At 46.8% G+C, this 13,676-nt stretch overlaps 1 protein-coding gene across 1 annotated transcript in view; it reads left to right on the top strand.

Annotated features, from left to right (window-relative positions):
* Nucleotides 1-13,676, top strand: part of LOC134352293 (glucagon-like peptide 1 receptor) — a 62,852-nt gene that overhangs the window by 3,801 nt on the left and 45,375 nt on the right. The window contains exons 2-3 of the mRNA XM_063059583.1: nucleotides 9,733-9,954; nucleotides 10,192-10,502. Coding sequence (XP_062915653.1) covers nucleotides 9,733-9,954; nucleotides 10,192-10,502 — 533 coding nt within the window. The remainder of the gene's footprint in view (nucleotides 1-9,732; nucleotides 9,955-10,191; nucleotides 10,503-13,676) is intronic.

The following is a 13,676-nucleotide window of genomic DNA, read 5'->3' on the forward strand; positions in this document are numbered from 1 at the left end:
AGCACAGCACTGGGGACCAAGCAAATCCGTTAAACCACCATTAACACAAACATGGGATTCTGCAGATGCTGGAAATCCAGAGCAAAACACACAAAATGTCGGAGGAGCTCAGCAGACCAGGCAGCATCTCTGAAATGGATTAACTGTCAATGTTCAGAACGAGACCCTTCCTCAGGACCACCATGAACCTTCTCAAACTTGTATCTCAGTCCCGATGACAGAGCTTGACCTGAACTGTCAACTGTTTATTCTCCTCAAAGGATGCTGCCAGACAACTTGTTCTGAGGTTGTATTCCCCGAATTGCAAACCTCTCAGCTGAGGAAATATTCTCTGTCATGTCCACATAGACCAGTACAATCCACAATGATGTGCCCAACTTATTTCATCCCTTCTGCCCACATAATATCCACATGCTTCCATTTCCTGAAGTCCACGTGCCTCTTTGAGAGACTCCATCATATCTGCCTTTACCACCACCCCTGGCAGCACATTCCAGGCACCCAACACTCCCATAAACAAGAAATTCTGCAGATGCTGGAAATACAAAGCAAAACGCACAAAATGTTGAAAGAACTCAGCAAGTCAGGCAGCATCTACGGAAATGCACAGTGACAACTCGCGGATACCTCCTCTTATTTACCCCTCGATCATGTCCCCACTAAGGAGCACCAGGCCATTGTCTCCCACACCATCACTGACTTTATCTGCTCAGGGGATCTCCTATCCACTGCTACCAACCTTATAGTTCCCACACCCCGCACTTCCCGTCTCTACCTCCTACCCAAGATCCACAAACCTGCCTGTCCTGGCCGACCTATTGTCTCAGCTTGCTCCTGCCCCACCGAACTCGTTTCTGCATACCTCGACACGGTTTTATCCCCCCCTTGTTCAATCCCTTCCTACCTATGTTCATGACACTTCTTACGCTCTGAAACTTTTCGATGACCCCCACCACTCTATTTTCACCATGGATGTCCAGTCTCTATATACTTCCATCCCCCATCAGGAAGGTCTCAAAGCTCCCCGCTTCTTTTTGGATTCCAGACTTAACCAGTTCCCCTCTACCACCACTCTGCTCTGTCTAGTGGAATTAGTCCTTACTCTCAATAATTTCTCCTTTGGCTCTTCCCATTTCCTCCAAACTAAAGGTGTAGCCATGGGCACCTGTATGGGTCCTAGCTATGCCTGCCTTTTCGTTGGCTTTGTGGAACAATCTATGTTCCGTGCCTATTCTGGTATCTGTCCCCCACTTTTCCTTTGCTACATCGACGACTGCATTGGCGCTGCTTCCTGCACTGCTTCCTTCAATAACTTTGCCTCCAACTTTCACCCTGCCCTCAAGTTTACCTGGTCCATTTCCGACACCTCCCTCCCCTTTCCAGATCTTTCTGTCTCTGTCTCTGGAGACAGCTTATCTACTGATGTCTACTATAAGCCTACTGACTCTCACAGCTATCTGGACTATTCTTCCTCACCCTGTCTCTTGCAAAGATGCCATCCCCTTCTCGCAATTCCTCCGTCTCCGCCACATCTGCTCTCAGGATGAGGCTTTTCATTCCAGGACAAAGAAGATGTCCTCCTTTTTTAAAGAAAGGGGCTCCTCATCTTCCACCATCAACTCTGCTCTCAAACACATCTCTCCCATTTCACGCACATCTGCTCTTACTCCATCCTCCCGCCACTCCACTAGGAATAGGGTTCCCCTTGTCCTCACCTACCACCCCACCAGCCTCTGGGTCCAACATATTATTCTCCGTAACTTCCGCCACCTCCAACGGGATCCCACCACCAAGCACATCTTTCCCTCCCCCCCCCCGCTTTCTGCAGGGATTGCTCCCGACGCAACTCCCTTGTCCATTTGTCCCCCTCATCCCTCCCCACCGATCTCCCTCCCGGCACTTATCCTTGTAAGCGGAACAAGTGCTACACATGCCCTTACACTTCCTCCCTTACCACCATTCAGGGCCCCAGACAGTCCTTCCAGGTGAGGCACACTTCACCTGTGAGTCGGCTGGGGTGATATACTGCATCCGGTGCTCCCGATGTGGCCTTCTATATATTGGCAAGACCCGACGCAGACTGGGAGATTGTTTCGTTGAACACCTATGCTCTGTCCGCCAGAGAAAGCAAGATCTCCCAGTGAGTGGCCACACATTTTAATTCCACATCCCATTCCCATTCCCATTCTGACATGTCTATCCACGGCCTCCTCAACTGTAAAGATGAAGCCACACTCAGGTTGGAGGAACAACATCTTATATTCCGTCTGGGTAGCCTCCAACCTGATGGCATGAACATTGACTTCTCAAACTTCCGCTAATGCCCCACCTCCCCCTCGTACACCATCCGTTATTTATTTATATACACACATTCTTTTTCTCCCTCTGTCCCTGTCACTATACCCCTTGCCCATCCTCTGGGTTCCCCCCCTCCCCCTTTTCCTTCTCTCTGGGCCTCCTGTCCCATGATCCTCTTATATCCCTTTTGCCAATCACCTGTCCAGCTCTTGGCTCCATCCCTCCCCCTCCTGTCTTCTCCTATCATTTCGGATCTCCTCCTCCCCCTCCCACTTTCAAATCTCTTACTAGCTCTTCTTTCAGTTAGTCCTGACGAAGGGTCTCTGCCCAAAACGTCGACTGTACCTCTTCCTAGAGATGCTGCCTGGCCTGCTGCGTTCACCAGCAACTTTGATGTGTGTTGCTTGAAATTCCAGCATCTGCAGAATTCCTCGTGTCTACAGAAATGAACAGTTGTTTTGGGCCTAGGCCCTTCTTCAAGAGTGGAAAGGAAGGGGGAGGATGCCAGAATTAAAAAAGAGCAAAACCCAAGAAACAAAATAATGGGGTAGTGTACATGGGTTCATTGTTCATTCAGAAATCGGATGAGAAATTGGATGTTTGGTGGCAGCAGTACAGTGCAAAAACAAAAATTAGCCAAAAATTACAAAATACATGGTGGAAAAATGGTACAATATGTTGAAAAAGGTCAGCTGGAAATACTCAGCAGGTCAGCCTGGTCAAAGGCTCTGCATCTGAACTGAGGAGACAAACAGAGGTGGGCGAGGGAGTCTCTGGATAAACCTAAGACTTTTATGTCTTTGCACTGTGGTGCTGCTGCGGAACGACAACATTCACAACACACAGACTGGTGACACAATTCCTACGCGAGCAGCTTCATTCTCCTCGGAGTGCACATCCTGCACAATCGTTCATGGTTCCAGAACACATGGAAATCTCACTGAAGCCTCTGCTTTCCGAGAGGCTGAAGAGGACTGGATGATGCACATCTATACTCACGCCATTCGAGAGGTGTGTAGTAGAGAGCATCACGGCATGGTACAGAAACTGCACTGTGGCGGACGGGAAGGCTCTGCAATGGATAGTCAAAACTGTCCAATCCATCACTGGCACCAGCCTACGCATCCTCAAGGACATAGCTACAAATAGATGCTGGAAAAGGGCCAGTGATATCATGAAGGATCCCACCCACCCTGCTCATGGACTCTTTGTATCCCTGAAATGAGGGAGGAGGCTACACCAGGACCACCAGACTCAAAACAGTTACTTTCCCCAAGCAGTAAGACTGAGCAACACCTTCACCCACTAACCCACCCCACCGCACTCCGACCACCACTACTTTATCATTTCCTGTCAGATCACCTTACGTGCAGACACTCCTGTGCCTAGCTTAACTTTATAGATATACAATCAATCTCTGTATATCAGCCAGCTTATGTATTTATATTTATGCTGTTTTTTTAAAAGTGTGTTCTTTATCTTAGTGTGTGTGTTTTTTGTGTGATGCATCAGGTTTGGAGTAATAATTATTTCATTCTCCTTTACACTTGTGTACTGGAAGTAATATTAAACAATCTTGAATCATGAATTCTCCTGTGATGTCTGAACATACAATCTGTGATGCTGTAGGCACATCGCAATAACCCCAGTCACTGGCTGAAAACCAAAGAAAAGACACTGGAATTCTGAAATTAAAAAATGCTGGAAACACTTAGCAGGTTGGGCAGTATCTGTGGGGAGAGAAACTGAGTCTATGTATCGGGTGATCCACCTGTCATCAGTGTGTGTGTCAGTATGTTTGTGAGTCAGTGTGTGTAGGTGTGCGTGTCCGTGTGTATCTCAGTGTGTGTACGTTCTTATGCATGTCTGTCTGTATGTCAGTATGTCTCAGTGAGTGTGTGTGTGTATGTCTGTGTGTGAGTATAAAACCATGAGATATAAGAGCAGAATTAGGCCATTTAGCCCATCGAGACTGCTCCACATTTCATCAAGGCTGATCCAATTTTCCTCTCAACCCCAATCTCCTGCCTTTTCCCCAGATCCCTTCATGCCCTGACCAATTAAGAATCTATCAAACTCTGTCTTAAATAGACATAAAAACTTGGCCTACACAGCTGCCTTTGACGCATAATTCCACAGTATCACCACTCCCTGGCCAAAGAAATTCCTCCTCATCTCTGTTCTAAAAGAACACCCCTCTATTCTGAGGCTGTGTCCTCTGGTCTTAGACTCTCCCACCATAGGAAACATCCTCTCCACATCCACTCTATCAAGGCCTTTCACCATGGGATACGGTTCAATGAGGTCACCCCTCATTCCAGTGAATACAGGCCCAGAGCCATCAAACACTCTTCATATGACAAGCCATTCAATCCTGGAATCATTTTTGTGAACCTCCTTTGAACCTTCTCCAGTTTCAGCATGTCCTTTCTAAGATAACAGGCCCAAACCTGCTCACAATATTCCACATGAGGCCCCACCAGTGCTTTATAAAGTTTCAACTTTACATTCTTGCTCTTGTATTCTGGACCTCTTGAAATGAATGCTAACACGGCATTTACCTTCCTCACCACAGACTCAACCCAAGTCCCTAAGCACCTTAGTTTTTTTTATTTTCTCTCCATTTAGAAAATAGTCAACCCTTTTATTTTTTATACCGAAGTGCATAACCATACACTTCCTGACACTGTATTTCATCTGCCATTTCTTTGCCTATTCTGCTAATCTGTCTAAGTCCTTCTGTAGCCTCTCTACTTCTTCAAAACTACCTGCCCCTCCACCTATCTTCATAATGTCTGCAAACTTTGTAACAAAGCCATCAATTCCATCATTGACATATAACGTAAAAATAATCAGTCCCAACACCTCTAGTCACTGGCAGCTAACAAGGAAAGGTTCCCTTTATTCCCACTCTTTGCCTCCTGACAATCAGCCGCTGCTTTATCCATGCTAGAACCTTCCCTGTAATACCATGGGTACCCACCTTCCTAAGCAGCCTCGTGTGGCACCTTGTCAAAGGCCTTCTGAAGATACAAGTACACAACATCAACCGATTCTCCTTTGTTTTTCCTATGTGTGTATGTGGGCATTTGTGTGGATCTGACTGTGAATGTATGTATGTGTCTGTCTGTGTGATGCCTGTCATCAGTCTGGCAAACAGGTGTCAAACCTGAAAGGTTAACTCTCCTCAGGATTGCTTTTCCCATTCGCTGCCCGACCCATTGGGTATTGCCAGTAACGTAGACATAGAAACCTAGAAAACCTACAGAACAATACAGGCCCTTTGGCCCACAAAGCTGTGCCGAACATGTACTTACCTTAGAACTAACTAGGCTTTACCCATAGCCCTCTATTTTTCTAAGCTCCATGTATCTGTCCAGGAGTCTCTTAAAAGACCCTATTGTTTCCGCCTCCACCACCGTCACCGGCAGCCCATTCCACACACTCACCACTCTCTGCATAAAAAACTTACCCCTGACATCTCCTCTGCATCTACTTCCAAGCACCTTAAAACTATGCCCCCTTGTGTTAGCCATTTCAACCCTGTGGAAAAGCCTCTTACTATCCACACGATCAATGCCTCTTATTATCTTGTACACCTCTATCAGGTCACCTCTCATCCTCCGTTGCTCCAAGGAGAAAAGGCCGAGTTCACTCAACCTATTCTCATAAGGCATGCTCCCCAATCCAGGCAACATCCTGGTAAATCTCCTCTGCATCCTCTCTAAGGTTTCCACATCCTTCCTGTAGTGAGGCGACCAGAACTGAGCACAGTACTCCAAGTGGGGTCTGACCAGGGTCCTATGTAGCTGCAACATTACCTCTCGGCTCCTAAACTCAATCCCACGATTGATGAAGGCCAATGCACCGTACACCTTCCTAACCACAGAGTCAACCTGTGTAGCAGCTTTGAGTGTCTGATGGACTCGGACCCCAAGATCCTTCTGATCTTCCACACTGCTAAGAGTCCTACTTAATACTATATTCTGCCATCATATTTGACCTACCAAAATAAACCACCTCACACTTATCTGGGTTGAACTCCATCTGCCACTTCTCAGCCCAGTTTTGCATCCTATCAATGTTCCGTTATAACCTCTGACAGCCCTCCACACTATCCACAACACCCCCAACCTTTGTGTCATCAGTAAATTTACTAACCCATCCCTCCACTTCCTCATCCAGGTCATTTATAAAAATCACGAAGAGTAGGGGTCCCAGAACAGATCCCTGAGGCACAACACTGGTCATCTGCCTCTATGCAGAATATGACCCTTCTACACCCACACTTTGCCTTCTGTGGGCAAGCCAGTTCTGGATCCACAAAGCAATGTCCCCTTGGATCCCATGCCTCCTTACTTTCTCAATAAGCCCTGTATGGGGTACTTTATCAAATGCCTTGCTAAAATCCATATACACTACATCTACGGCTCTACCTTTATCAACGTGTTTAGTCACATCCTCAAAAAATTCAATCAGGCTCGTGAGGCACGACCTGCCTTTGACAAAGCCATTCTGACTATTCCTAATCATATTATACCTCTCCAAATGTTCATAAATCCTGCCTCTCAGGATCTTCTCCATCAACTTACCAACTGCTGAAGTAAGACTCATTGGCCTATAATTTCCTGGGCTATCCCTACTCCCTTTTTTGAATAAGGGAACAACATTCTCAACCCTCCAATCCTCCAGAACCTCTCCCATCCTCATTAATAATGCAAAGATCATTGCCAGAGGCTCAGCAATCTCCTCCCTCGCTTTCCACAGTAGCCTGGGGTACATCCCGACCGGTCCCAGTGACTTACCCAACTTGATACTTTCCAAAAGCTCCAGCACATCCTCTTCCTTAATATCTACATGCTCAAGCTTTTCAGTCCATTGCAAGTCATCCCTACAATCTTTTAGAAACATAGAAAACCTACAGCACAATACAGGTCCTTCAGCCCACAACGTTGTGCCAAACACTTCCCTACTTTAGAAATTACTAGGGTTACCCAAAGCCCTCTATTTTTCTAAGCTCCATGTACCTATCCAAAAGTCTCTTAAAAGACGCTATTGTATCTGCCTCCACCACCGTTGCCGGTAGCTCATTCCACCACTCACCACTCTCTGCGTAAAAAACTTATCCCTGCCATCTCCTCTGTACCTACTTCCAAGTGCCTTAAAACTGTGCCCTCTCATGCTAGCCATTCCAGCCTGGGAAAAAGCCTCTAGCCATACGATCAATGCCTCTTATACAACTCTGTCAGATCACCTCTCATCCTCCGTCGCCAAGATCCTTTTCTGTAGTGAATTCTGAAGCAAAGTATTCATTAAGTACCTCCGCTATTTCCTCCGGTTCCATACACACTTTTCCACTGTCACACTTGATTGGTCCTATTCTCTCAGGTCTTATCCTCTTGCTCTTCACATACTTGTGGAATGTCTTGGGGTTTTCCTTAATCCTGTCTGACAAGGCCTTCTCATGGCCCCTTCTGGCTCTCCCAATTTCATTCTTAAACTCATTCCTGCTAGCCTTATAATCTCCTAGATTCCAACCATTACCTAGTTTTTTGAACCTTTCGTAAGCTCTTCTTGGCTAGATTTACAACAGCCTTTGTACACCATGGATCTTGTACCCTACCATCCTTTCCATGTCTCATTGGAACATATCCACTCAGAACCCCACGCAAATATCCCCTGAACACTTGCCACATTTCTTCATATGTTTTCCTGAGAACATCTGTTTCCAATTTATGCTTCCAAGTTCCTGCCTGATAGCCTCATATTTCCTCTTACTCCAATTAAACTTTCTCCAAACTTGTCTGTTCCTATCTCTATCCAATGCTATGGTAAAAGAGATAGAATTGTGATCACTATCTCCAAAATAGACAATAGGTGCAGGAGTAGGCCATTCAGCCCTTCGAGCCAGCACCACCATTCACTGTGATCATGGCTGATCATCCACAATCAGTACCCTTTTCCTGCCTTCTCCCATATCCCCTCACTCTGCTATCTTTAAGAGCTCTATCTAACTCTTTCTTGAAAGAATCCAGAGAATTGTCCTCCACTGCCTTCTGAGGCAGAGCATTCCACAGAACCACAAACCTCTGTGTGAAAAAGTTTTTCCTCAACTCCATTCTAAATGGCCTATTCCTTATTCTTAAACTGTGGCCTCTGGTTCTGGACTCCCCCAACATCGGGAACACGTTTCCTGCCTCCAGTGTGTCCAATCCCTTAATAATCTTATATGTTTCAATCAGATCCCCTCTCATCCTTCTAAATTCCAGCGTATACAACCCCAGTTGCTCCAATCTTTCAACATATTACATTCCCGTCATCCCGGGAATTAACCTTGTGAACCTACGCTGTACTCCCTCAATAGCTAGAATGTCCTTCCTCAAATTTGGAGACCAAAACTGTCCACAATACTCCAGGTGTGGTCTCACCAGGGCCCTGTACAACTGCAGAAGGACCTCTTTGCTCCTATACTCAACTCCCCTTGTTATGAAGGCCAACATGCCATTAGCTTTCTTCACTGCCTGCTGTACTTGCATGCTTACTTTCAGTGACTGATGAACAAGGACACTTCTGAGAGATCTGACATCTGACCAGGTTCATTTCCCAATACCAGTTCAAGTACAGCCTCTCCTCTTGTAGCTTACCTACATATTGTGTCAAGAAACCTTCCTGAACACACCTAACAAACTCCACTCCATCTAAATCCCTCACTCTAGGGAGATGCCAATCAATATTTGGGAAATTAAAATCTCCCACCATGACAACCCTGTTACTATTACTCCTTTCCAGAATCTGTCGCCCTATCTGCTCCTCGATGTCCCAGTTACTATTGGGTGGTCTATAAAAAAAAAAACACCCTGTAGAGTTATTGACCCCTTCCTATTCCTAACTTCCACCCACAGTGACTCCGTAGACAACCCCTCCATGACTTCCTCCTTTCCTGTAGCCGTGACACTATCTCTGATCAACAGTGCTACGCCCCCACCTCTTTTGCCTCCCTCCCTGTCCTTTCTGAAACATCTAAAGCTTGGCACTCGAAGTAACCATTCCTGCCCCTGTACCATCCAAGTCTCTGTAATGGCCACAACATCATTGCTCCCTTTATTCATAATACTCCTTGCATTAAAATAGACACATCTCAAACCAACGGTCTGAGTGCGCCCTTCTCTATCACCTGCCTATCCTCCCTTTCGCACTGTCTCCAAGCTTCCTCTATTTTGTGAGCCAACCTCCCTTTCCTCTGTCACTTCAGTTCGGTTCCCACCCCCCAGCAATTCTAGTTTAAACTCTCCCCATAGACTTAGCAAACCTTCCCGCCAAGATATTGGTTTGGTCCCCCTGGGATTCAAGTGCAACCCGTCCCTTTTTAAGGAATGAGGTCTCGGTGACCATTTGTCTGTCCCCTGGCCCACGTTGTGCACCATTCTGGGACAGAGCGGCTATGGAGCGGCGGCAGGTGGCTTGGGGCGAGTCTTCGGCGCCAGTGTGATCGGAGCCGCCTCCCGCTCGGGGTGGGGGGGGGGGCGTGTGGTGAGAGCTCGCCCGCCTTGCGGCAGCGAACTGACCAAGACCATGTCCGGGACGCGCCGGCATCTGCTGGACCTCGCCAAGCTGTCGGCATTCGCTCTCTTAACTCTGACTGCCACCCCTGAGGAGGTGAGAGGGAGGAACATTTCGCGCATCCGCCCGGGGACCCGGTGTTGGTACCTGACGCTGCGAATCGCTGATCAACTTTGGTGGCGAAGTTTTTATTCGCGGAAAGTTTGGCTTGTAGACTTCAGACGCCGGAGAATTCCGATCTGGGTTTAAATCTGTTAACGCTGAGAACTTGGGCGTCGGTGGGTTACAGTGCGAGGGTCCAATGTCGCCCCGTTGCCAGGGCGCTTCTCGCAGACACAGCCGAACCGCGGCCGCTCTTCGCGCTCCTGTTTGATGGGACCTCGCTTGAGCTTCAGCCGAGAACAAGTGGGCACTCGGATCGTGGGGAGAGCCCGTTCAGATGGTCAGCACTGGTTTCGTGCCCATCCCGGTTTCGCAGGTGTAAATCTGACCGCCTGGATCCGTCACGGAAACGGCGGGCTCTTCATCCCCAAGCTCGGCAGGCGTGGGGTTGGCTCGGTATTCCAGTCCGGGCCACGGACAACGCTGGGTTTCGTGGGTTTTACTCGCGTGCCGGCCACATCATCCACTGGGATAACCCCCGGGTGGGGGGGGGGACCCAACATTAGTGGGCGCAGGTTTATTGAAAAGATTAAACACAAAATACTCTGCAGATGCTGGGGTCGGGTCAAAGCAACATTCACAACACGATGGAGGAACTCAGCAGGTCGGGCAGCATCCGTGGAAACGATCTGTCAACGTTTCGTGCCGGAACCCTTCCGGAGTTCCTCCAGCGTGCTGTGAGTGTTGCTTATTGGAAAGATTAAAGTGCCGTGTTACTCACAGAGGACGGTGGGCCGTAGATACAGGTGTAATTACGACGATTAAAAGACATTTGCGCAGGTACATGGGGTGGGGTCAAATCCGGGCAAATTGGACTGGCACAGTAGCGTACGGTTAGCACGACCTTGTTACTGCTCGGGCTGACGGAGTTGGAAGTTCAGTTCCAACATATAACAGCAGGTATAACTACAATGTTTAAAAGACACTTGGGAAAGTATGCTGAGAGGAAACGTTACGCTCGGGTGGGCCAAATGCGGGCAAATGGGGCTCGTTCAGATAGGTACATTGGTTAGAATGGACCGGTTGGCTCTATGAAAACAAAATCATCCTCGTTCAGTTGGTGGGCGCGGGAGCCTGGTCCACACGATACTGGTTCACAGCCAATCTGCTGAGAGATTTGTTTAGAAAGGGGATAGTTCAGAAACAAAAGTACAGATTCTAGAAACAAACTTCTGCAAACACTCGGCGGGTCAGGCAGCATCTGCAGAAATGGGAAGAGTTAATACTTCAAGTCCTGTCATAATGAAGGGTCTTTAACTTGAAACATTGATTCTGTGTCTATCTCCGCAGTTGCTGACTGACCCGCTTTGTGTTTGCAGTACGTTCTATTCCTGGTGTTATGTTGGTTGACAGCATGTCGGACGATGGCAGGAAATCTGCGAGGGAGAGTTTGTAAATGGAAAAGTCGTTCCGCTCTCCCGACCTCGGGGCTCCAGCTGCACTGCTACAAGTAGTCAAGTAGTCATCATTCCTTGGTTGCAGTGAATGGCCACGGAGCGTCGCAGAACCGCCTTCCAGGCTGTTGGATCTCACTGTAGATCTATCCGCCCAGTCCGCTAGAGCTGAACTGGCATGCTAGGACAGGCCTGTCCCTATCTCACTGGGGTGTAAGGCCCTCCGGTTACCCTCGCCTGGTTTAGCCCGCTTGATTTGGAAAGGGTGCAGGGCGCTGGGTTTCAGACTTCCAGATTATTGTGATCTCTTCTGGGGAAGGTATGACCTGTTCAAAAAGGAAGGGTTACACCTGAGCCCGAGGGGGAGGGCTGCAATATCTTTGAGGGCGGGTTTGTTAGAGGTGGTCGGGAGGATATCAACTAATTTAGGGGAGAGTTGGGAACTGGAGCGATAGTGTTGATGACGGGACTGCTTATATACAAGTCCGTGCATTGTATAGTGAGTCTGTGAGGAAGGACAGGCAGATTATTGGAAAGAATTGCTGTCAGCGGTCTGAGCTGAAATGTAACATGGAGGGCAAAATCGAAAAGGGTGATGAATACAGGACTGACGGTGTTATGTTTGAATGCACACAGTATATGGAATAAGGTAGTACAGTTAGAGACTGACAGGTGTGTTGTGGCTGAAAGAAGGTTATAGTTGTGAGCATTCAAGGATACATCTTATATGGAAAGGACAGGCAGGTAGGCAGAGGGGCGGGATTGCTCTGTTGATAAAATATGAAACCAAATCCTTAAAAAGAGGAGACATAGGATCAGAGGATGTAGAATCCTTGAGGATAGAGTTAATAAATCACAATGGTAAAAAGACACTGATAGATGTTATATGCAGGCGTCTTAACAGAAGACATGATATAAATTGCAACGGGAGATAGAAAAGGCATGTAAGGCAATGTTATGATACTCATGAGGAATTTCAATATGCAGGAAGACTGGGAGAATCAGGTTGGTCCTGGATCCCAAGAGGGGGAATTTGTAGAACGCCTACAAGATGGCTTTAATCAGCTTGTGGTTGAGTCCACTATGGGATCAACTCTTCTGGATTGTGTGTTGTGTAATGAACCAGATTTGAATAGGGAGCTTAAGGTAACGGAACTCTTAGGATTTAATGATCATAATATGATAGAATTTACCCTGCAATTTGAGCGGGAGAAGATAAAATCAGAGGAGAGAAGATGAGGGATTACATCAGAGAGGAGCTTACCACGTTGACTGGAAGGGGACACTATTAGGAATGATGACAGATCAGCATGACTGGAGTTTCTGTAGGGCATTTAGGTGCGAGATAAATTCATCCCAAAGATGAAGAAATATTCTAAAGGGAGGATGAGGCAACCATGGGTGAGAGGGTAAGTCAAAGCAAAACAGAGAGTATATAATGTAACAAAAATAATGGGAAGTTCGAGGGTTGGGAAGCTTTTAAAAACCAACTGAAGGCCACTAAAAAGCCATGAGGAGAGAAAAGATGAAATATGAAGGTAATTTAGCCAATAATATCAAAAGGGATATCAAATCTTTTTTTACAGATTTATAAAGAGTAAAAGAGGTGAGAGTGGATATTGGACCACTGGAAAAATTACACTGTGGAAGTAGTAATGGGGGACAAAGAAATGGCGAATGAACTTAACAAGGATTTTGCATCAGTCTTCACTAATGCAAGAAATTCGGTAGTGTCAGAGGACAGAAATGAGTGCAGTTGTTATTGCCAAAGGGAAAGCACTTGGGAAGCTGAAAGATCTGAAGGTAGATAATCACTTGGACCTCACGGACTACACCCCAGGATTCTGAAAGAGGTAGCTACAGAAATTGTGGAGACATTAGTAATAATCTTTGAAGAATCACTTTGGAATGCTTTTGGAGGACTGGAAAATTGTAAATATCACTATATTCTTTAAGGGAGGAGGCAGAAGAAAAGGAAATTGTAGTCCAGATAACCTGACCAGTGGTTGGGAAGATGATGGACTCCATTATTAAGGGTGATGTATCGGGGTAGTTAGAAGCACATGATAAAATAGGTCAGGGTCAGCATGGTCTCCTTAAGGGAAAGTCTTTTCTGACATACCTGTTAAAGTTCTTTGAGGAGATAACAGGGAGGATAGACAAAGGAGAGTCGGCGAATGTTGGTTACTTAGATTTTCAAAAGACCTTTGACAAGGTGCAGCAAATGAGGCTGCTGAACAAGATAAGAGGCCATGGTGTTAC

The sequence above is a fragment of the Mobula hypostoma genome, chromosome 9 (genome assembly GCF_963921235.1).
Source record: "Mobula hypostoma chromosome 9, sMobHyp1.1, whole genome shotgun sequence".
Taxonomy (NCBI): Eukaryota; Metazoa; Chordata; class Chondrichthyes; order Myliobatiformes; family Myliobatidae; genus Mobula; species Mobula hypostoma.